Source organism: Cibotium barometz, chromosome 39 (assembly GCF_041138505.1).
Source record: "Cibotium barometz isolate CiBa-2024 chromosome 39, ASM4113850v1, whole genome shotgun sequence".
NCBI lineage: Eukaryota > Viridiplantae > Streptophyta > Polypodiopsida > Cyatheales > Cibotiaceae > Cibotium > Cibotium barometz.
In genome coordinates this window covers 14,075,433-14,097,470 of record NC_141084.1, presented here as the reverse complement: position 1 = coordinate 14,097,470, position 22,038 = coordinate 14,075,433, and the positions used below count along the sequence as shown (strand labels likewise).

Sequence of the window (22,038 nt, the reverse complement as noted above, 5' to 3'; positions counted from 1 at the left end):
GACCCTCGCGACCCTTAGTGTTTGTTGTTATAAGGCATAAACTTTAGAGCCTTCATGTTTAAGAGGTGTTTTTCTTCGAGATAAGACATGATCCCACCTTTCCAGTTACTTTTCCCTTGGCCTTATCTTTGGCACACATAGTTTCAATGTCCCGAGGGTCCTTAGCTCTTATTTTAGCTAAGGTTAGGGGGAAGATCGCCTACTTAATTCTTATCCTTAAAAATTTGGATTCTCTGTGTGCTATGGAGTGGCAGGATTCCTCGTTATTTTCTTTGGAGTCATCCATATTGGTATCTTTATTTTGATTAAGAGTGAAGTAGTCCAAATTATCAACTTCCTTTTCTAAAACTGGGGGAATTTTAGCAAGAGGGGTTTCTTCAACCTGATTTGACAAAATATCAAATTTTAGCTTTGGAAATAGGGGTTAACTGGCCAAGAGGAGTAGGAGCCCTATTAGATTTGGTTGGAAAAGTAGAACTCAAAGGCTCAAAAGAATTTATATATTATGCGGGATGGGGAGCTGTAGAGGAGGCTCCATGAGTGGCAAGGGCTGTTTCCCCCTCTAGGGCATGAGTTGAGCTTTCTACAAAAATCCTTTAAGTAGTTTTCTTCGATCCCACAAAAGAAACAAGATTTTGGGAGATTATATATAATAGGCTAGAGAAATGAAGGTGAATTAGGGCCATTGTACTTCATTTCTAGGAAATCTAATAAAGGGTCTTAAAGGTTAACTTCAACAATATAGACTTGCAATGTGGACTTGAGGGTGAACCCTAGGCACAATAGCATCATCTTTTTTAATCCAAGGAATTTCCCTATAGGTTTGGGTTTTGGGGATAAAATGAAGGATCACAAGGACAACGAGATGGGTTGATTCTTAATTTCCCACCAGTAGCCAACAAAAATCACTTCACTTGGCATTTTCTCTATTAAGAGATCTAACCATTTGATAGGTAGTTGATTTTATACCCATAATCTTGAGACCTAGAAAGATTTGATCCATCATCAATGGGAGGCCTAGGTAGTTGATTTTATACCCATCCTCTTGAGACCTAGAAAGATTTGATCCACCAAGACTTGACGTAGTCATCAATGGTAGGTAGTTGATTTTATACCCATCCTCTTGAGACCTAGAAAGATTTGATCCACCAAGACTTGATGTAGTCATCAATGGGAGGCCTAGGTACATGGATATACCCCTCTAAGACACCATGTATACACATTGACGTAGTCATCAATATGAGGCCTAGGTACATGGATATACCCCTCTAAGACACCATGTATACACATAAGGACTACATAATTCACCAGAGTAGAGGGAAGATAAAAAAGGATATACCTCTAAGATATTTCTTAGAAACTCAATTTTGTCTTTGATAATGTTTGCCCTCTATAGCCCCTCCTTTCTCAACATGGCCTTGAGAAAAGGTGCAAAATAACTATTGAGCCTCGATGGAGATAATGTCACCATCTTCTTGGTTCAAAATAAAATAACTATTAAGCCTCGATGCAAAATAATGTCACCATCTTCTTGGTTCAAAATAAAATAACTATTAAGCCTCGATGCAAAATAATGTCACCATCTTCTTGGTGCAAAATAAAATAACTATTGGGTCTTGATGCAAAATAACTATCGAGCCTCGATGGAGATAATCTGACCACCTTCTTGGTTGTTTTGTTGAGTTTGTTCGGTCATTTTTTTGAGTTTGGTTGGTGTATGACTTCTCAATATTCTTCTAAAGCTCATCTTTTAGCTCAAAAAGAAGGGGACCTAATAGGGGGGTGAAAAGTGCACCAAACCATGGCGCCTAGGCAACCTTTAGGGGTAAGCTGACTGGTGGCATCTACATATGATTCCTATGTGCCTTGCCCCAAGGGACTCTCTAATTACCTTGCAAAAGTTGATAGAATGTAAGCGGTGAGGAAGAGGCTCTAGGGAAACTTCATTGACTAGGAAGTGGTGGGGAATCTCCTCTTACATGTCCCTCTTACAGTTATGCAACATTTAAGTTGGCTAATTTTAAAAAACTCCATGCAATTAGGTGCTACACTTGCAGTTAACTGCTATGTTACATATATAGAAAGTAACCCCCCAAGGAAAAGATTGGGGTGGCCATTCAAAAATATGTATGATAGCACAAGAGCTCAACGGAAGGGCTTGATTTTCCTATGAATTTACACAAGGTATACATACATAAGTGGTTTTCAGTATAAACGGTAAAATGGTTCATACAAAAGAGATAGTACCATCCCACAATTTACAAGGGGTGCATCTAGTATTTGACATCTAGTTTCACCATCTCATAATTTACAAGGGGTGCATGTAGTATTTGAATGTATATGGAGTCTTGAGATTGTGAACCCCACCCCCCCGCCCCAAAAAAAGAAAGAAAGAAAGTTGTGCACAATCATTAGAAGAACTATACATTGAGGCCTCATCATGGTCTTTGATGTGTATGTAAACCAATGTCTTTGATCCATACATTGAGGCCTCATCATGGTCTTTGATGTGTATGTAAACCAATGTCTTTGATCCATATATTGAGGCCATATCATGGTCTTCCATAAAGTATTTTGTTAGTGTCGTATTATTGTGTTTTGAATGCATTAACCTAGTATTTTCTTAGTGTCGTACTATTGTGTTTTGAAGGCATTAGCCTTGTAATCCTTGTAGGGATATCATACTTGTAAGGTGATGGTTTGTTTAATAATTGCCTTGGACCATCCAAGCCAAGACAATTATCAGTTTAATTATTGTCTAAGCCCATCTAGCCTCACACAAATGAGCAAATCAGTATAAAATTCACACAAATGAGCAAATCAGTGTAAAATTCACTTCCTCAAAGCTTCATAGTGTTTGCATTACAAAAGTCTCAAGAAAAGTGCACTCACACATTGGAGTATAAGATAAGGCAAGAGGAGATCCTTCAATATTGGGGTGGCTAGTAGAAAATATATATGATAGCACAAGAGCTGGGGTTTGATTTTCCTATAATGTATACTTGCACGTAAGGGGTTTCTTATCCAAAAAGTATAAAAAAGATGATAATGCTTGAGAATTGAAGTGAACGGCATTGTGATTACATAGTCATTGAACATAGAAGTGGAAATTTGTTGTTGATGGCATTAAATTTGTCAATGTGACCACCAATGTACTACACATACACCGCATGAATCCTTCCATATGAGGGTGTCTATATAGAGTTTTTGAACTCATGAGATCTCTACTAGGAAACTTGGGTTCTAACAACTAAGTTAATGTATTGGGGACTTAATCACAAAGATTGTGCGCTACAATTGACATCAACTAAGTTAATGTTTATGATCTACATTTTTTCTCATAGTTGAACTCTCTAAGCAATCACCTCAAGAGAATCAATGCTTGTAACGAGTATGTGAGAGCTATTGTAATAATCTTAGGTCACCCCCCCTCCCTCCCAAAGCAATCATCTTAGAGGTGCATGTGTAATAAATTATTCTTGCCAAGTTATAATCACCTTAAGATTGTGTAAACCACAATAGAGTATGATGCGGGAGTAGGGACAATAGATGAGTGGATAAGGTGGCACCCTTTCTCTCTTGGACATGGGCTCAATTTAGGCCCATCCCTCCCTGTCACTCCACAAAAGGGGTGAAAAAATTAGACTGTCAATCGTTCCCCCAAGGAAAGAGTATGATTGGGAAAGTGTGCTCAAATGTGAATAATAATATATGTTTTCTCTCTTCTGCCTTTTTTTTTTTTGCGGGGGGGGGGGGGGGGGGGGTAAAGCGCTCCCTTCTATAGATAATTATACAATATTGGTATGAAACTTAGAAGACCGGTTTAAGAACCTCGGAAATTGAGTTGTGGAAGCGTGTTTATCCACGAGAGCTTCTCATTCTCGTGGCTTGAACTTCTCACTTGCACAGTTTTATGCAGAGTATGATCCCTATAGCCAGCACTATGTACGAGCCCTTGGCTTATGGGGATTCCATACTTTTAAGTTTTTTGCTTTGAAGCTTCTTCTGGTCCACGAGAAGGGAAGTGTGGGGACAAAATTATGGTCACATCTTCACTTTACACGAACCTTATTATCATTCACATGAAGTCTTACGCTTCTACAGTTTTCTGTATAAAGCATTGTCCCCACACTCCAATTTGCATCCAACCCCACGCTTCTACAGTTACATGAACATGAAAGTGTAAGAAAGGGGACGTGTGCACTGTGCAACCTCTCACAGCCTCGTCTCTAGTCAACATTCCGCCATCAAAACTAGCTGGAAAACATTCCTCCTGCTGCAGCCGGCTTGACAGGCTTCTGGTTGTATTCATAAATCCTGGATTTATAAGGGCTACGAAGCATCTACTATTGTAAGGATTGCAAGATCCAATGCTGAGAACTTAAGCGTCAATTAATGTTGTGGGGTGGTGTGTTGGAGTGTGTGCACTGCGTGCGTGTGTGTGTGTTAGAGAGAGAGAGAGAGAGAGAGAGAGAGAGAGAGAGAGGAAACATGGTTTGTTCATCTTTTGGAAGCAGCTCCAAAGGTTGATGCTATGTTTAATTAAGTGGGTTGATTAGAATTTAATACATGGGTATCCTATTGACGGAAATTTTTACCAACACAGGGAGAGGCAGAGTTGAGAAACCTTAGCTAGGAGCTCAAATACCAAAGGGGATTATCCGTAAAAGTTCAACGCGCGACGGCAGGCCTTAGACTTTCTTCGGATGTGAGATGGCTGCATTTGATTTTGGGAAGAACCCCATGCAGGGCTTGGAAAGCGAGCAACTGCAAAGGCTCACTGCGTTCGTGGTTTGTAGTACTAGAAGGCGGTAGCTTTGACAACAAGCAGTACAGCAAGCAGGCTTCACAAAGGGCTTGCGCAATGCGTACACGGAAAAACAAAAAAACACTACTATAGACAAGGTCATCAATTTTTATGGTGATGTATTGTATTGTGGAATGTACAACTATAGATTATAAATAAAGAAAAAAAGAAATGGGTGATGTTACTACAATGTACATTTTTAGTAATTTATTGAAGAAAATAAAATAAAAGGGGTCATTGATGAGACAGGGAGGGGAGAGGAGGGGGGAGACTCGAGAGCAGGGTGGCAGGGCCAGGGGTGTTTCGAGTCTGTTGACCGTGAAGCGACAACACGTGGATTTGCATGGGCCTAGCTTAGGGCCGCGTGCTTCCACAATTTTGACGTAAAAAATTATTATTAGGGCAAGGTTGATAAATTGATATCTCATTACTCCCGATAAGCACCTATACTATATTATATTATATTTATCCCTTATTTAAAAATTTTAATTGGCCTTTTGGACCTCTAGCCCTAGCGGGTCGCACAGTGAGAGGACTGTCGGAATTTATCAACCCCATTAGCTGCCCTTTTTCTCCCCCTTTTTTTCATCATAATTTTCTACTTGTGTGTGAGTGACATAGGAGATAGGGAGTGGTGGGCTGTCTCCACCCTCATCACTTCTTCTTGGAGCTTGTAGGTCTTCTCTTGTATGGCTTACACTGCTCTCTATCTCTCTCTCTCTCACAGATCAAAGTCTTTTGTTTTTCTCTGTCTTTTTACCCCCTCTCTCTCTCTAAAGTAGTCTCTCTCTCTCTCTCTCCCCCCCTCCCTCCCCCCTCTCTCTCTCTCTCTCTCTCACACACACACACACACAAACAGAGACTATCTTAGCTCCTAGATACTGTGCAACTGGTTACTGTACATCCGTGGCTATCTTAGCTCCTATGCTGTGCAACTGCACATTCGGTTGGGAGCTATAATTCCTCGGCCTTCTCCCTCCACACTGGACCCGGTCGCTTGGCTCATCCCACCATAGCCCCGTCCTCGCCCCTCACCATTTCTTTCTAAATACGTTTCCTTTACCTTTCCTAGCCTCGTCATTTTAACCATGCTTTGTCTGTCACAACACGTCATGAATACTCCTCACGCCGACACAAATCTCCAGCTCAAGATAAATCTCTCAGTAATTTGACCATAAAAGAGGTAAAGTAGATCCATAGAGAGAGAGATTATGCAGTCAGGTGCAGAGCGGTATGGCTTGCCGCCGGACATGCCGTTCACAACGGCGGCGGGGGGCGGCGACGGCGCACGAGGGTCGCCACGCCTATTTGGCCATCCGCAAAGCATAGCCAACTCCGGTAATGACATGTCCGGCCTGCACACGCTGAGAGAGCATGGGATGCACCTCCATCTACCTTCTTTACAGCCACACTCTGAACAATACTCAGCTCACCTTCAACATAACATTCAGCAGCAGCAGCACCTACGTGGACCTGCCCAGCAGCAACAGCAGCAGTTTTTACACCCGACCCTGGCGGCCGGCGGCCTCCACCATGTGCCCTTCTTCAAGAACCAGAACTCGATGTCCGCCCATCAACAGCAGCTACGTGCGCCGCACTCTCCAGCGGACACTACGGCTGCCGTCCACCTTGTGATGGCCGGACCTACTTCTACCAGAAACCCGGACCAATTCAAGCTCTCTTACCTTCAGGAGAATGCTCACGAGGAAAGAGATCGGCCTAGTGCTTCTGGTAATCGATGGCACGCAAACGAAACCGCTGCACTAATGAAGATACGTTCCGACATGGATTCAAGCTTTCGAGATGCCGCCTTCAAAGGTCCCCTCTGGGAAGAAGTTTCAAGGTACTTACTGTTCACAATCCTCTTAATTTCTTTTGTTATAAGTCATCTTTATTCTAATCAACTTCAATAAGCTGTCGTCTTTGCTAGTACTGAGCGTACGCAGCTCCTACGTAGTATGATTTAATTATAAAATGTAGTAAACCTAAACTTCCGCGAGCTGCACCATGCTACTTACTCTCCCGAGATTACACAGTGTTTGTAATTATTAACCATAATCTCTATTTGCTGAATTTCCCTTGTAATAACATCTTCTTTGTAAACGCGTAGCTTATATCATTGAACAGATGCAACGTTTAATGTTTGTTTCATAGTGTTGTGGTTGAGGTAATTAGTCATTAAAAAGGTGCTGAAGGCCAAGATCCCTGGCTGGCAGTTTAGAGAAGATTTTTATTTAAAAAAATGCCTTCTTTTTTAATACTATAGTCGAGTCTAGTGACTGTGGCCAATGGAGTTAGAACGTTAACTGAGTTGATATTGGCAAAATGAGATTCAAACCCCTATCTTTCATCCCAAAACTATAATACTTAAAAATCTTAGATAAGAGTAGATAATGCACCTTACACAGAGCATCACAAATACGTCTCTAATTATGGCTACGAAAATAAGTCATCTACAAACACAAATGGACTCTCATGGTTAGGGCCTTTGCACAGAAGTTCAGCAGGCTCTCGGTGCTCATGAATTTTGGGTGAGTGGGGGAGATGGACGTGGGAGAAGTGGGGCTCTTAGTTCTTTTCAAACAGGTTTTACAGATGTGTAAAACCCCTTACAATAGGGAGCAGGTTGTTGAAAGTTTCATCCATCACAAGCATCCCTATTTTTTCCTTTAGAGGAAGATATCCTTTGTTTCAAGTGGAAAATAGGGTTGAAAAAAGAAGGCCATTATTTTAAAAATTTCTCTAAATTTTAGAGATAAACATATATATATTTTTTTGAAGGTCAACCCAGTGTATGGCCTTCAAAACTACAACTGAACGTGGAGAAAAGCGAGTTAACCACTTGAACACTCGCTTTTATCGGTTGTGCTCGCGACTGTGTTGTATATGAGTTTATGGTCACCAGCTGTGGCTGCTCATGCCACAACGCATACCTTTCTTCATACAGCGGTGAGAGCGCTCGTTAGGAGAGTTGGCACCCCCAAAAAGAAAGGGTTTTGAAGCAACGAGCTTCAAGCTGACTTTTGAGCAGGTGCATACTGTGCAATTAATAAAAGCTCACGACAGTTCCCCCATGTCAAAACTGCCGTCCCCTGCTGAGCTGCTCAAAATATACATGGCCAGCTGGTGGGGAGGTTAGGGCACGCATGATCAAGTTCGTGGGCAACCAACTGCCTTCTGCATGCCCACCCCCGTCCTCGTGGGAACAGCCTCTTATGTGTTAAATAATGGAATTATAAACATAGTTTTCTCCCTTATATTAAATAGTGGAATTATAAACACCTTATATATTAAATGGGTTATGAGATTTGTAAAAGCTTCCTCATGACGATATCTAATATTTCAAGAAAAACATCAAAGAATCGTCTCATGTGATGCGTTCACTCCCTACTTGGGTACGCCTTCTTATGGTAATTAAGTCCTACACGTTTAATTGTAGGAATGCATATCCAGAAATTAAGAACACTTTTCATACAATTATCTTCATGTAGAGAGTGTATGATTAGCGCATGGAGTTTGATCCATGCATGCAGTGCACGTAGTGCAAATTTTTAGTGTAATCCTCTCTTCTAACCAAGAAAGAATAAACCCGCATTTCTTTTTAGTGTCATCACATACACCCCATAATGTCAACTATCATGCTTGAATTATTCATCTCTCTCGCATATCCTACTTTGATAGTGTGCATATGGTTCTACAATCATAGCATCTAATGTATAGAGTTCTAGAACATGTTTGTTGATCTAATTTATGGCATGGCAAAGTGCATGATGTATCATGATTGCTTTCACAACGTAGTGTCGTGGTGAAGGCATTATGCCTAGAAGTTGTGAGACCTATTTAATATCATGAGGGAGTTATTTATTAAAAAAGAGGAAAGTCTATGCCTTTTTAAAAATGGAGTAGTAGGATATAGAGTGTACTAGAGAAGCACTCACTATATCCTAGAAAGTCATGCATCATCCACATTAATTACATTCTTGTATTCTTATTATGTAAAAATGTTGATGTTAATCCATTTCTACACACCCTTAGGTCCTAAATGGGATCTCCAGTCCATCAAATTAGGTCATCATCCTTGAGATGTGGATTGGGCAATTGACCATAAGACATTTTGCCATTTTGCTAATAGCTTGCCTCAATCAATATGGAATGCTTCTATGCCCATTTTCTACTATTTCAAGTGCATGAATATTGCTTTCCTCAAGAGCTCACTTCACAATGTATCATATTGTAAATGTGGTGGATAACCCATAAAACGTCATCATACATATCTTTGGAACTTATTATAATAAAATCCTCATAATTAGTATACCTTTTTGATATGTTGTGGTCCTTCCAACTGATACAAGTATTGAGATAATAAAGACTTAGAATCACAAAAAATATTCAAATGGAGCCAACAATTACACTCTCTTGAAATTTAACCAAAAGATTTGAGGATCTCTTCAAAATTCCATTTATATGTTTATAAGTAACTGCATTTGATTCAAGCATGTCATGCTATTAAAAAAAAACAGATTACAAAGAGAAAATTACAGAATCTAGAGGGATCAATCATGTAAGTGTGTCATGTAAGGATTTTTCTAGTTAAATTTTAAGTAGAACTTTGCTTGGATAAAGAGTATTCTAAATGCACTTAAAAAGATGTCCTTGGGAAAGAAGCCTACCTTTAAGAGCGAGAGAGAGAGAGAGAGAGAGAGAGAGAGAGAGAGAGAGAGAGAGAGAGAGAGAGAGATTATTGAGTATACTTCAAGATATTTTTAAACAAATAATAATCATTCTTCTTATGTTTGGTTTTTTACACAGGCTTAATAATTATTATTATTTTTAAACAAATAATAATAATTATTGTTATGCTTGTTTTTTTACAAAGGCTTAATCAAAAAAGTTATAGATTTGTTAAGGAATAGGGAATCTATAAATTGTCGAGCTTAGGGATTCTATGATACCGTCAGTCAAATCCTCATGATAAATAGTGAAGTCAAGGGGTGTTCTAAATGCATCTTGAATGCACATGGCAAATGTGAATGTGTCTCTCTACATCACTCTTTGTGCTTTCAAGCTCTTTATTTGTTTCGAGGCTTATTCTCAACATTTTTGAATAAAAACGTCCAAAGGGAGAATGGTATACCTTCATGAAAGCCAAATCCTAAGATGAGACCAAAATTATAGTCACACCCTTAAAGACCCTATGTGGTGCTAGGCTTCATTATGGTTGAGTCTGCCCTGTATCTCCAGAGCTCTGTGATAGAAACTCAGTACCCAGACCTTTGTATGAATGTATGTTGTGTGTGTGTGGGAGCATATATTGATACCAAGTTCTACACGCAATATTGGGCACTGCTGATGTGAGTGGGGATGTCACAGTATCGAGTCCATACTATGCATGATGGAGTTGATGGTTTATTGTCTTGTGGATGACTACCATCATGTTATAAATTGCACTTTCTTATAAGGTGAATTTGGCGAGGTTCCTAGATTCATCCATGTATATCTTCATGCTATATTAGTGGACATGCAAATTTCACATTGTGAAGTTTTCATCCAAGTTGCAGTCAGTTGGTATTGTGTTAATTCTTTCTATCTTTAGTGGTGCATATGCCCTATCAACTACCTTTTGTTGTAAAATTTCTTTCAATTTGTTATGATCCTTGGTGCTAGGCTTCATTATGGCTGAGTCTACCCTGTATCTCTGAAGCTCTGACAGAAACTCAGTACACAGACCCTTGTATGAATGTATGCGCTGTGTGTGTGTGTGGGAGCATACACTGATACCAAGTTCTACACCCACTATTGGGCCACTGATGACGTTAATGGGGATGTCATAGTATCTAGTCCATAATATGCATGATGGAGTTGATGGTTTATTGCCTTTTGGATGACTACCATGAGGTTATAAATTGCACTTTCTTATAAGGTGAATTTGGGCATGTTCCTGGATTCATCTAGGTATACCCTAGGTGGTCTTGACTATGCTAGTCATGGTATTAGAGAGGGGGTTCATCGCATAGGTATGTAAGCTTGCCACTTAGCTTATTTTAAAACAAAAATATTTTACCTAAATTTACATAAAAACATTTATATCAATGACATTTAAGTGTTTGAATGAGACAAATGCATATGATTGTACAGAGAAGAGCGATTATCTTCAAGGAGGAGTATATTGAAATGTGTAAATTGATTCAATCATAAAATCTATAAATTGAGCTATGTTCTTGCATATTCTACCTTGCATGTACGTAGGTATGTCCCTTGTGTGACGCACACGCACAACATGTGCGCGCGAGAGAGATCATAATCTACAATTTACAAGTTTCATCATTATTTTATACTTGTGAAACCTTACAACATCAACTATATAATTCTTCTGATATGGGATAACTTACAATGTGAAATTTGATGCCATCACATGCTAGAAAAAAATAACACGTTGTAAAGTTGTACCCACCACAATCAAAGACCAGTAATATAGAAGTTAAAAGAATATCTTCTTTCAAAACACTTAATTAAATGTTCTTGCATTGACAAGGAGTGCAATCCAAGATCCATGTGGTAAAAATATTAGGCCAAAGGCCCACACATACCATCATTCAATATTCCAAAATCTCTCCTAAAGTCTCAAAAATAATGAGTAAGGTTATGTAATATATATGAATTGGACGATAATCAATACTCACTATTATATTCCATTTGATCCCTACTGTACTGATGAAAAACCAAAGTCTCTCCTCATCAGAGACAAAAGTGTCAAAAAGTGGACTATCATCTTTTTGGACTCTAAAGTAGGGATTGAACTTTGGAATGTAAATGTTATTACTTGAAATAATTTTTTTAATTAATGTCAATTTCACGATCAAGGTGATGGTGATATATCATGAGCTTCATGACATTTTTACCCTACGACTATAGAAAAGAGTATAAGGCGGCCACCGATAAACTTGATTTACCAGCAAAGAAATTATCCCATCACTAGTCTCACTTTGCTGATAGTTTTTTGGACCTCATATTGTGCACTTAGGTTAGTTTTACAATCTATGTGGTCCTTATTAAGGGAGTAGAATGACTCAATAGTAGGGCCTACTAGTCCAAAAATGATACCATCTCTCTTTCCTAATAATATCTTTGTGTTGAAATAGAAACCAAAGGTCAAATGGAGCTTAAAATTCATGAAGAGATTGATTTGATAGAGTATGTAGCCCAAGATAGGCCACACTATCCAAAATTTAAAAATGCAGTACAAAGGCTTCACACTAGTTACATATCTCACTTTTTTCTTATGACAAAGATGTGGGTGAGCACCATTGTTTATGACACATGCTGAATACTACAAAGGGGGTGCAAATCTCTTTTGATGGTGGTGAAGATGTGGGCGAGCAACATAGTTATTGATACACACCCTTGGATACTACAAAAAAGGAGTCATGACCCTTCAAAATATTTTCAATTTTTCAGGAAATGGGCAAGCCATGAAGACATGCCTAACAGGCGATGAGCTCATGTAAGTCCCCACATCTAGAGTGATAGAGCTTGAGGACCAATTTTGTAGACCAATCAGTTTTTTATAGTTGAGTTGAAAGAGCACTAAAAAAACGGTTGGTAACACTTGATGTGTGGGTGTTAGAATCCTTCAAGCCGATGGGCATGAAACACGTACTAGCATGTGAACCCCTTCCTATGAGTAAGGTGTGGTGGCCCTAGGATTTGCACCCAAGACCTCCCTTTTGCGATGGTCAAGTAACTTAAACCACTAGGCTAAAGCCAATTAGGACATCAAGACTTCACTAATTAAGCCATATTATATACTAAAAGAGAACACTAGTTTTTTTATTTACCATCTATAGTCTTAAAGTTGATTTATCATCATTGTTTTTTATTCTATTGATGAGCTCCTAAAAAAAACAATCAATGAATCGAGATTATTGACGGGCCCCAATTTCCAAGTTTCCATGTCAATTTGTGGCAATATAAAAGTCACTATTTAATGCAAACAACCTCAAGCATGTATCACAATTTTCATGATTATGTTAGCATTAGTAAATGTCATGGAATAATAATTTTAATGTTATTTTGATTACAAAGGAATGGTAGTTGTGATGTCTAGGAATATTAGTTGTAATGCTATTTTGACATGCAATTATACATAACTATAAGGTATGCTGTAAATGATGTACTCCATTTTCCAAGCTAACTTATAATTAAATTTTGGAAGGAAGTATTATTAGTAGTTGAAAAGGTAATACAATGCCCCTTCTCTCTCTCTTAAAAAAAAACCATTTTTAAAAATAAAACATGCAAGTCAAGTGAGATTTTTTGGAAAGTAGAAAACTTAACAAAAATCTAGAAATTTTAAGCAACTTTGATTTTACATCTCATGAAGTAAGTTAGTTATAACAAATTTATGTGTACGTGCACTTCATCGTACTATCTCATTTATGAAAATATCTTCATGCTCAAGGGAAGGGCTAGTAGTTGTGTATTGATATCTTATGTTTACAAAATAAGCTAAGCTTGAGCTGCATGAAGATGCATAATGGAGAGTTCAGGCAAGAGGAAATGATGCTTTGCATTATATAGTCCTAGTGAGGCACTGCTCGCAGGAAATAGAAATTTTTATGATATAATATAAATACAATATTCTCACAAAATAAAGGAAGCTAGGATTGAATCAAGGAAAACATTAGGGGCAATTTTTAGCCGAAGGGCTATTTTAGAGAGGTCAATAATATTATCTGGCTATTTCAGCAGAAACTCTTTTAATAAAAATTACCCAAAATTTTCTAGTTTTTAGTGGGTTCTGGAGACCAATTCGCCACAAGTACACTACACGCTACCATATAAGATAGAAAATTTTAAAGATTTGCCCAATTTTCTAAAGTTTACGAGTCAATATATAAAAACATTCCCCATCCCATCTATACTTATATTATTTTACTGGTGTCTTATTTTTTAACCTGGATTGAATAAATAGTATGTTAAGGCCTTTTTGCGACCAAGTTTACTTTGTCACATCAAATGTAACTTGGCCACCATGAGGTTCCTAGTTGTGCCAACACTGGCATAATTGAATTTTCACCTTGAAAACTTGGCTGCAAAATTTGTGAGAATGTAGACATACAACAATCATAATTGAGCAATTAATACCTTCAACCGAGTTTCACTTGGCATATGGGAAAGGAAACTTTAACTAAAGTGATTTTAGTTGGGTTAAAGCCATAGATGTTGTAAACTTTGTTCATCCTAAGTTTAGGATTTTTTACATGTCATGTAGGAGTACTTGGCCAATTGTGTTAAGTGGAGACTTCGCATAGTTTAAAAATCTTTAGTAGATGGGTGGAATATGTTTGGTGTTAAATTTTAGCTATGCAACCTTGGACTTGTTTACACATTACAAGTGGTTGCTTGTAGTGATGGCAATTGGTTGTCCACTTCTTTGAATTGCAAAACGAGAAACCACTCCACCTATTGCCTAGAACCAATTGCCAACTGGTTGGAAACCTGTGAAACTGTGAGAGCATGCTCTACTAGGGGGAAGTTGGAGGTGAGATGGTGCTGGTTTCTAACTCGCTTCGATGGTGCTAGTTCCTAGCTCGCTTCAATTGAATGATGGCCAATCATTGGCACTCTGGCTACATGATGCATGGGAACAACCTCAAAATGGTTGCAACTTGCAACTTACATTGCCTAAGGGCATGTTTCCACAGGTAATTTAGTGATGTGGGTAGTTTTAATTGGAAGCCAAAAGATCTAGAACCCAAGTGGAGACTTGGCACAGTTGGAAAATCCTTTAGTAGAGGTGGAATATGTTTGGTGTTATATTTAACCAGTCCTGGGTTTTAGCTATGTACCCTTGGACTTGTTTGCACATTTTAGGTGATTGCTTGTAGTGATGGCAATTAGTTGTGCACTTCTTTGAATTTCAAAATGGGCAACCACTCCACGTATTAAGACCATATTAGGGAGTTTGGGAAAAGCCCATTACTTTGGGAATTTTGTTTTGAATCTACTTTTTAGTATATCTTAAACATATTATTCCAAAGTTTTCAGAGAATGTGGATCTACTCTTCAAGAGATTTCCAATGATATGTCACATGAGGGGTTTCAATAAAATCTTAAAAGGGTTCACCATGTTTGGGCCATTTTTTGATCTTACAAAATGGGAATTGGGATTTTCCCAAACTCCCTAATATGGTCTTTATTGCCCAAAATCAAGAATTTATAACCAATTGCCAACTGATTAGAAACCTATGAAAGTATGAGAACATGCTCTACTAGGGGGAAGTTGGAGGTAAGACGGTATTAGTTCCTAGCTCGCTTCAATTGGATAATTGCCAATCAGTGGTACTTTGGTTGCATGATACTTGGGAACAACCTCACAATAGTTGCAACCTGCAACTTTCATTACCTAAGAAGTCAATATTAGATAATTTGGGAAAAATCTCATATTTTGGTAATCAATCACTCCATTTAATTTTGTATATATCTTAAACATGCCAACTCCAAAGTTGTCGGAGATTGGAGATCTAGATTCTACTCTTCAATATCTTTCCAATGATATGTCATATGAGGGGGTTTTGACAAAATTTTAGACAAGTTCACCATGATCCCATTTTTCAAATGGGAATGGGATTTTTCCCAACTTATCTAATATGGTGTTTAAGGGCTTGTTTAAGGGCCTGTTTCCATAGGTGGAAACAAATTGGTTCATGTAAAGACATAACAACCACTAGTAAAAAGGAAGAAAAATGCAATAAATTTAGTGATGTAGGTAGTTTTCATTGGAAGTCACAATATTTGGAACCCAAGAAGAGACTTAGCATAGTTGAAAAATCTTTTAGTCACTACGACAAAAAGAGGGGGTAGCGGCGTTTATAGCGTGGCTTTTACATAGGGAAATGGAAAAGTGTTAGGGTGTAAGCACCATTATAAGTGACACTATTTTTTGCACCGCTATAAGTGCCGCCTAAGCGGCACTGAGAACCACATTCTTTTTTGGAAAGATTTGGGTATTATCCCCAATCTACCCCATTATGTGTATGAAACCTATTATGTGTATAACATATATATCTATTGAAGGACTTAAAAAACATATCTATTATGTGTATACTCTATGCATGCATAGAGATTTATGCATAAACTTATGCATTAGCTTTAATGTATAACTAGCTTAAAACTTGCATTAAGCTTTAATGCATAAGCTTAAAGCATGTATAGCTTAAAGCATGCATTAAGCTCTATGCATAAGCTTTAAACTTAAAGCTTTATGCATGAATTAACTCTATGGTTTATGCATTAGCTTTAGCTTAGGCATGCATAAAGCTTTATGCATGCATTAGCTCTATGCTTTATGTATAATCTTAGGCATACATAAAGCTTTATGCATGCATTAGCTCTATGCTTTATGCATAAGCTTAGGCATGCATAAAGCTTTTACATGAAGCTTAGGCATAAGCTTTATACACTAAGCTTAGGCCTTGGGAGATTCACCTAAAAATATGTAAGTATAGCACGTGAGCTCAAATGAATGGGGTTTTTTAATTCAAAATCTTAAGATAAATTTACAGAAGGGGTTTTTTAATGGATTTTGAAAAAAAAACCGTAAGTTCATAAAGAAAAAAGGGCCATTTTATTCATGAAAAATTTATAGGTAAGGGATTTTTTAATACCCCTTGTACATCGGGTTTCTTAGTAGTGCACCCCCCAAGGCTTAGGCATAAGCTTTATGCATATAAAATTAAAACCCTGGAACCCAAGGGTGCAATAAATATAAATGAAAAGAATAAGAGTATTGGAGTTTAGATGATACTCAGGGTACTTGAGTCACCGTCGTATGTAGACAGGACGTAGACCTTTTTCACCTAAATAACATAAGAGCGCTAAATGTAAAAAACATAAAGCTTAAATAACATAAGGCATGCTTAAAGCTTAAATAACATAAGAGTACTAAATGCATGCTTTACGCTTAATGCATTAAGCATGCATGAAGCTCTATGCATATGTAAAGCTCTATGCATATATAAAGCCTACGCTCTATGGATGCTTTAAACTAAATGCATTAAGCTCTATGCATAAGGCATGCATTAATCTCTCTGCATAAAGATTTATGCATTAGCTTAGGCATGCATAAATCTTACAGCATACATTAAGCTCTATGCATAAGGCTTTATGCATAAGCTCTATGCATAAAGCTTTATGCATAAGTTTAAAGCATGCATTAAGATTTATGCATAAGACTTTATGCTTAAGCTCTATGCATAAGGCCTTATTGTTAATCTCTATGCCTGCTTTAAGCTAGCTTCATGCATTAAGCATGCATTAAGCATGCGTTAAGCTCTAAGCTTTATGCATAGAGTTTAAAGCATGCATAGAGCTCTATGAATAAGTCTTCATGCATAAGCTTAAAGTATGCACAAGATTTCTGCATAAGCTTTCAGCATGCATTAAGCTCTATGCATAAGCTTTATGCAAACCTAAATGCGGCACCCAAGGGTGGTGCAATAAACATAGAGCTTGCATAAACGATTACAAGAAAAACAGGGCTTATCTCTTTACTGTCAAGCCGAAGAAGAGGATTACTACAAGGCCTACAATTTAAAAAAAGTGATTACCAACACATTTAATGAACTCTACCTACCTAAGCTTTATGCATGCTTTAAGCTAAATGCATTAAGCTCTATGTATAAAGCTTTAAGCTCTATGCATAAGGCATGCATTAAGCTTTATGCATAAGCTTAGGCGCATGCATAAGCTTAAAGCATACTTTAAGATCTATGCATAAGGCTTTATGCATAAGCTCTATGCACATAAAGCTTTATGCATAGAGCTTAATGAAGCCTTATGCATAGATCTTAAAGTATGCTTTAAGCTTAATGCATTAAGCTTAAAGTATGCATAGGCTTATGCATAAAGCTGAATGCATGTAGCTTTATACATAGAGCTTAAAGCACACATAGAGGTCTATGCATAAGGCTTTATGCACAAGCTTAAAGCATGCATAAGCCTTATGCATAAGCTTTAAACATGCATTAAGCCTTATGAATAGAGCTCTATATGTGCTTTAAGCTCTATGCAACATAGCCATGTAGTGATGAATAAGGAGAAAGGAAAAGAGAAAGGAAGTACAAATGCATGGGATAGAGGTAGATTAATGGAGTAGATGCAGCCGGTGTAGTCCTTCAAAGAAACGAGTAGAGGAAATATTTTGGTGGGGAAAAGAATTGCGTCCGACGACGCCGCGCGGGTTTGAAAAGTTATTTTTCCAGCGTCGCTTATAGCAGCACTTATATATAAACGATGCCCAGTGGCGCTTATATATAAACGATGCTGAGCGTTGCTTATAGCGGTGTAACGTATAACACCCTAAAATGCCGCAAATAAGTGCCGCTGTTGCTTGCTTTTGTTGTAGTGAGTAGAGGTGGAATGTGTTTAGTGTTATATTTAACCAACACTGCGCTTTAGCTATGCAACCTTGGACTTGTTTATAACACACTACAGGCGATTGCTTGTAGTGATGTCAAATGATTGTCCACTTCTTTGAATTTCAAAATGGGCAACCACTCCACCTATTACCCAAAATCAAGAATTTGCAACCAGTTTGCCAACTGATTGGAAACCTATGAAAGTGTGAGAACATGCTCTAGTACGGGGTAGTTGGAGGTAAGATGGTGCTAGTTCCTAGCTCGCTTCAATTGGATGATGGCCAATCAAGGGAACAACCTCACAATGGTTGCAACCTGCAACTTACATTGCCTAAGGGCATGTTTCCACAAATGCATGGGTTGTGTTGTAGGGAAAGCGAGCTAAAATTTGGCAACTAATTTTTAATGGCCTTGTAGTATTTCTAGCTGTACCTTGGTTTTTAGTGAGAGATGCAACGAGTTGGAAGATCGGTAGCTAGGAAGTAGAGCTAGCAACTTGGCAACCATGGCCTTTAGCCTAATGCATAACACTTGTCTACATGCTATTAATTCTTTTTGAGTAGTCAAATCATAGGAAATAGTCGTTAGAGAAGTACATGACCTTTTTACTAGGGCCATGGAGACACAATCTGACAATGTGTGGAAACAAGCCAATTGGTTGGGCAACTATTGGCAATAGTGCTCGAAAAAAACTGCATTTTAGTGTATTTGTATCGGCCATAATAAAACTGGTTGAGATTTTAAGTAACCCTTATTTTAAGGAATGATTTTTTCTTATATATATTTTAGTTATAAAACCACCATGTAGAGATTTAGAAAACAAAAATTCCATAGATATAAGGGTTGGTTGAAAGATACTAAAAAAAAAAGAAAACTGGCTGAGATTTTAAGTAGCCCTTATTTCAAGAATGATTTTTTCATATAGATTTTACAGTTGGTTGAAAAATACGTTTTTTTTTTCGAGCACTGACTGGCAACTGTGTGTCAACTCAAAGGCCAACTGTCGCCCTATGGATCAAAGAGTCGCCATGGACGAAAATGGTCGAATTAAATTGATTTCTAATACCCCTAACGAGCACCTAAGGTGTTGTTTTGACAGAAAGCTTCAAGACATGGGTTACCAAAGGAGCTCCAAAAATTGCCAGGAGAAGTTCGAGGAAATCCACAAATATCACAATCAGGCAAAAGATGGTAAGAGCTACCCTTTTTTAAATAAAACGGCTGTAATAAAAAATAATGATAACATTAACTATGCGGATGATCATATTAGTAGTAGTAGTGATAACAGTTACGATGATAGCAGGTGGTGCTGCAGAAAACCAGGCAGGCAGAGGCTCAGTTTATAGCAGGCAAGAGCTTGAATTTTCGTCTGATTTCTCGTCGGACGGCGGCCATGCAGGCAACGTCCACAAAGGTGGTGGCCATGCAGGCAACGTCCACAAAGGTGGTGGCCGTGCAGGCAATGCCGATAAAGGTGGTCACGCAGGCAGCGTTCATTATAATGATAATAATGATGATGAGCGTGAAGAAGGCCTTGATAAGAAGAAAAGGAAGGTTGTCGACTGGTTACCTTCTAAGAGTTTCTTTGAGAGGCTAACTAGGCAGATAATGGAGAAGCAGGAGGGTTTGCACAGGTCCTTTCTGGAGACGATAGAGAGAAAGGAAAGGGAAAGGGTGATGAGAGAGGACGCTTATAGAAGGCAAGAGACTGCAAGGCTTAATAGAGAGCAGGACATTAGGGCACAGGAGTTGGCCACCACAGCCGCCCGAGAGGCTGCCCTAATTGCCTTTCTCGAAAACGCAATCGGCCATAGCCTCTCCTTTCCCAAAATGGCAGTCCCCCCCCTCTCTGCCCCAACTGCTGCTGCTAATACAGCTCCAACACTGCAGGCCTTTGAAGACCAAGATGATATGGAGAATAGTTCCGACCTTAACACCAGAAGATGGCCCAAAGTAGAAGTCCATGCATTGATCCGATTCCGTAGTGGCATGGAACCCCGTTTCAGAGAGGCTGGTCCTAAAGCTCACCTCTGGCAAGAGATCTCTGCTTCCATGGCGTGCTTGGGCTTCATCCGTAGCCCTAAACGATGCAAGGAAAAGTGGGAAAACATCAATAAATACTTCAAAAAAACCAAAGATAGCAGTAAAAAACGCCCCGAAAATGCCAAAACTTGCCCTTATTTCCATCAATTAGATACCCTATATCAACGTGGGATATTGACTTCCTCTTCAACTGGTGGTAAAATCCTTGCCAATGCTAATAATCTTCTTGAGTACAACACAGAAGAAAATGAGGGTTTCGACATGCAGAATGACAATAGCAATACAGAGAAAATGGGGGTGGAAGCAGCTGATAGAGAAGGCAATGCTGTAGATTCAGCTGAATTGGCCATCAAATTGCATCATGCAGAGCAGCAAGGCAAGGCTAAAGAGATGAATAATGATCAGATGAATATCTTGGAGGCTGCATCACGGAGCTCAAATTTTCCTTCTCATCCTTACAATAGCAGCAATATCAGTAGTCAAAACCAAGGTTCGACTACAGCGACAGTAGTACTCTCTCAACAGATGGACAAGTTTCTGCATCATCATCATCATGAGGGCATTAGTCCCATGGGTACTAAGAAGGCCATGCAAGTGGAGATGTTTGTGAAAGACATATTGGACCTGCAACAGCAGCAGCATCAGAAGTTAGTTGATGAATATGAGAGAATGGAGCAAGCCCATGAGCTCAGAGAGTTAGAAAGACACCAGATTAAGGGTACCCATCCCCACACAAATACACAAGATAATGCCACCCTCATGGCCCTTGTGCATAAATTTGCCGGAGATTCTTCCGACCTTGCCATGTCTGCACCATCTAGCATGGAGTAATCAACAGCTTTTCCTGCATTATGACTGCCCACTTTTTCTTCTTCTCCTTCAGATTGCACGGTGAGATTGTGGCATTATATTCTAATGTACACTATAATGTATTGTAATAAGCTGCAGTTCACGTGTAAGGCATGCTCACATGTACTGGGTAATTTGCTGCATTGCTTCTCTTGTAGAGTAAAGAGTTTCACTAATGGCTACCATTAATTTTAAAACACTGGTTATTGGCATGCGCTTTGAATTAGGTTGAGCTTCGGTGCTTGTTTTAGTCCGTTCCCTTCAAATGTTGGAGTGCGAAGCTTTTTCCCTACGTGTGCTCGAAGCCACTTACTATCGAGGTGTTAAGGTTACACCTTTGAAGCCTTAAGAGGTGTCCGGGACATTGCTAACTAGAAATGCTTGTTAACTGTATTTTAAAACGTCTGACATTCTCTTTTTTGAAAGTCAAACGTATTTGCAAATTTCATTCCTTCCCTTTCCAAAGTTTAAAAATAATGCCTTTAAAATATTGGCTTTCAGTTACGCCATAACGTTGTTAGGAGAAATTAACAAACCCCAAAATCATGTACAGAAGTGGTCAAGGCTTATGCCCTTTGCCCTGGTACACTCATTGGTCATGTGTGTCTTAGACTAGCTGGCAATAAGTTTAGATGGTGTTGCATTTTGGGGGGTGTGCGCATTTTCATCATATGTACAAAAAATAGCATATGCTTGTAATAGCATATGCTTGTTGTGTGTGTGATCATGGGCTTAAGAAATGATGACATTCTTGAGAGATTTCTCTGAGTTCATACTCTAGTCTCAGCATGATGGCACCTTGATGTTCTCTTGATGATATCTATACTTGACATCAGTAGAGATGCTATTGCCCGATGGTGCTGCAGTTGTGGTCGTTGCTTTGTGATCTTGTTTTAAAAGGAGTTACCCTTTTTTACATTG

General features: G+C 38.7%; 1 protein-coding gene across 2 annotated transcripts; it reads left to right on the top strand.

Moving 5' to 3' along the window:
* Positions 1 to 5,383: 5,383 nt before the first annotated feature.
* Positions 5,384 to 21,314, top strand: LOC147615751 (uncharacterized). 2 transcript variants are annotated; one of them, XM_086778335.1, is made up of 3 exons: positions 5,384 to 6,650; positions 19,325 to 19,416; positions 19,526 to 21,314. In XM_086778335.1, exons 1-3 carry the CDS (start codon positions 6,019 to 6,021, stop codon positions 21,097 to 21,099), a joined length of 2,298 nt encoding a protein of 765 aa, XP_086634461.1. In that variant the 5' UTR covers positions 5,384 to 6,018; the 3' UTR covers positions 21,100 to 21,314. The 2 variants fall into 2 exon arrangements, with proteins under 2 accessions (XP_086634461.1, XP_086634462.1); XM_086778336.1 differs by having other exon boundaries at positions 5,385 to 6,650; positions 19,529 to 21,314.
* Positions 21,315 to 22,038: the final 724 nt, after the last annotated feature.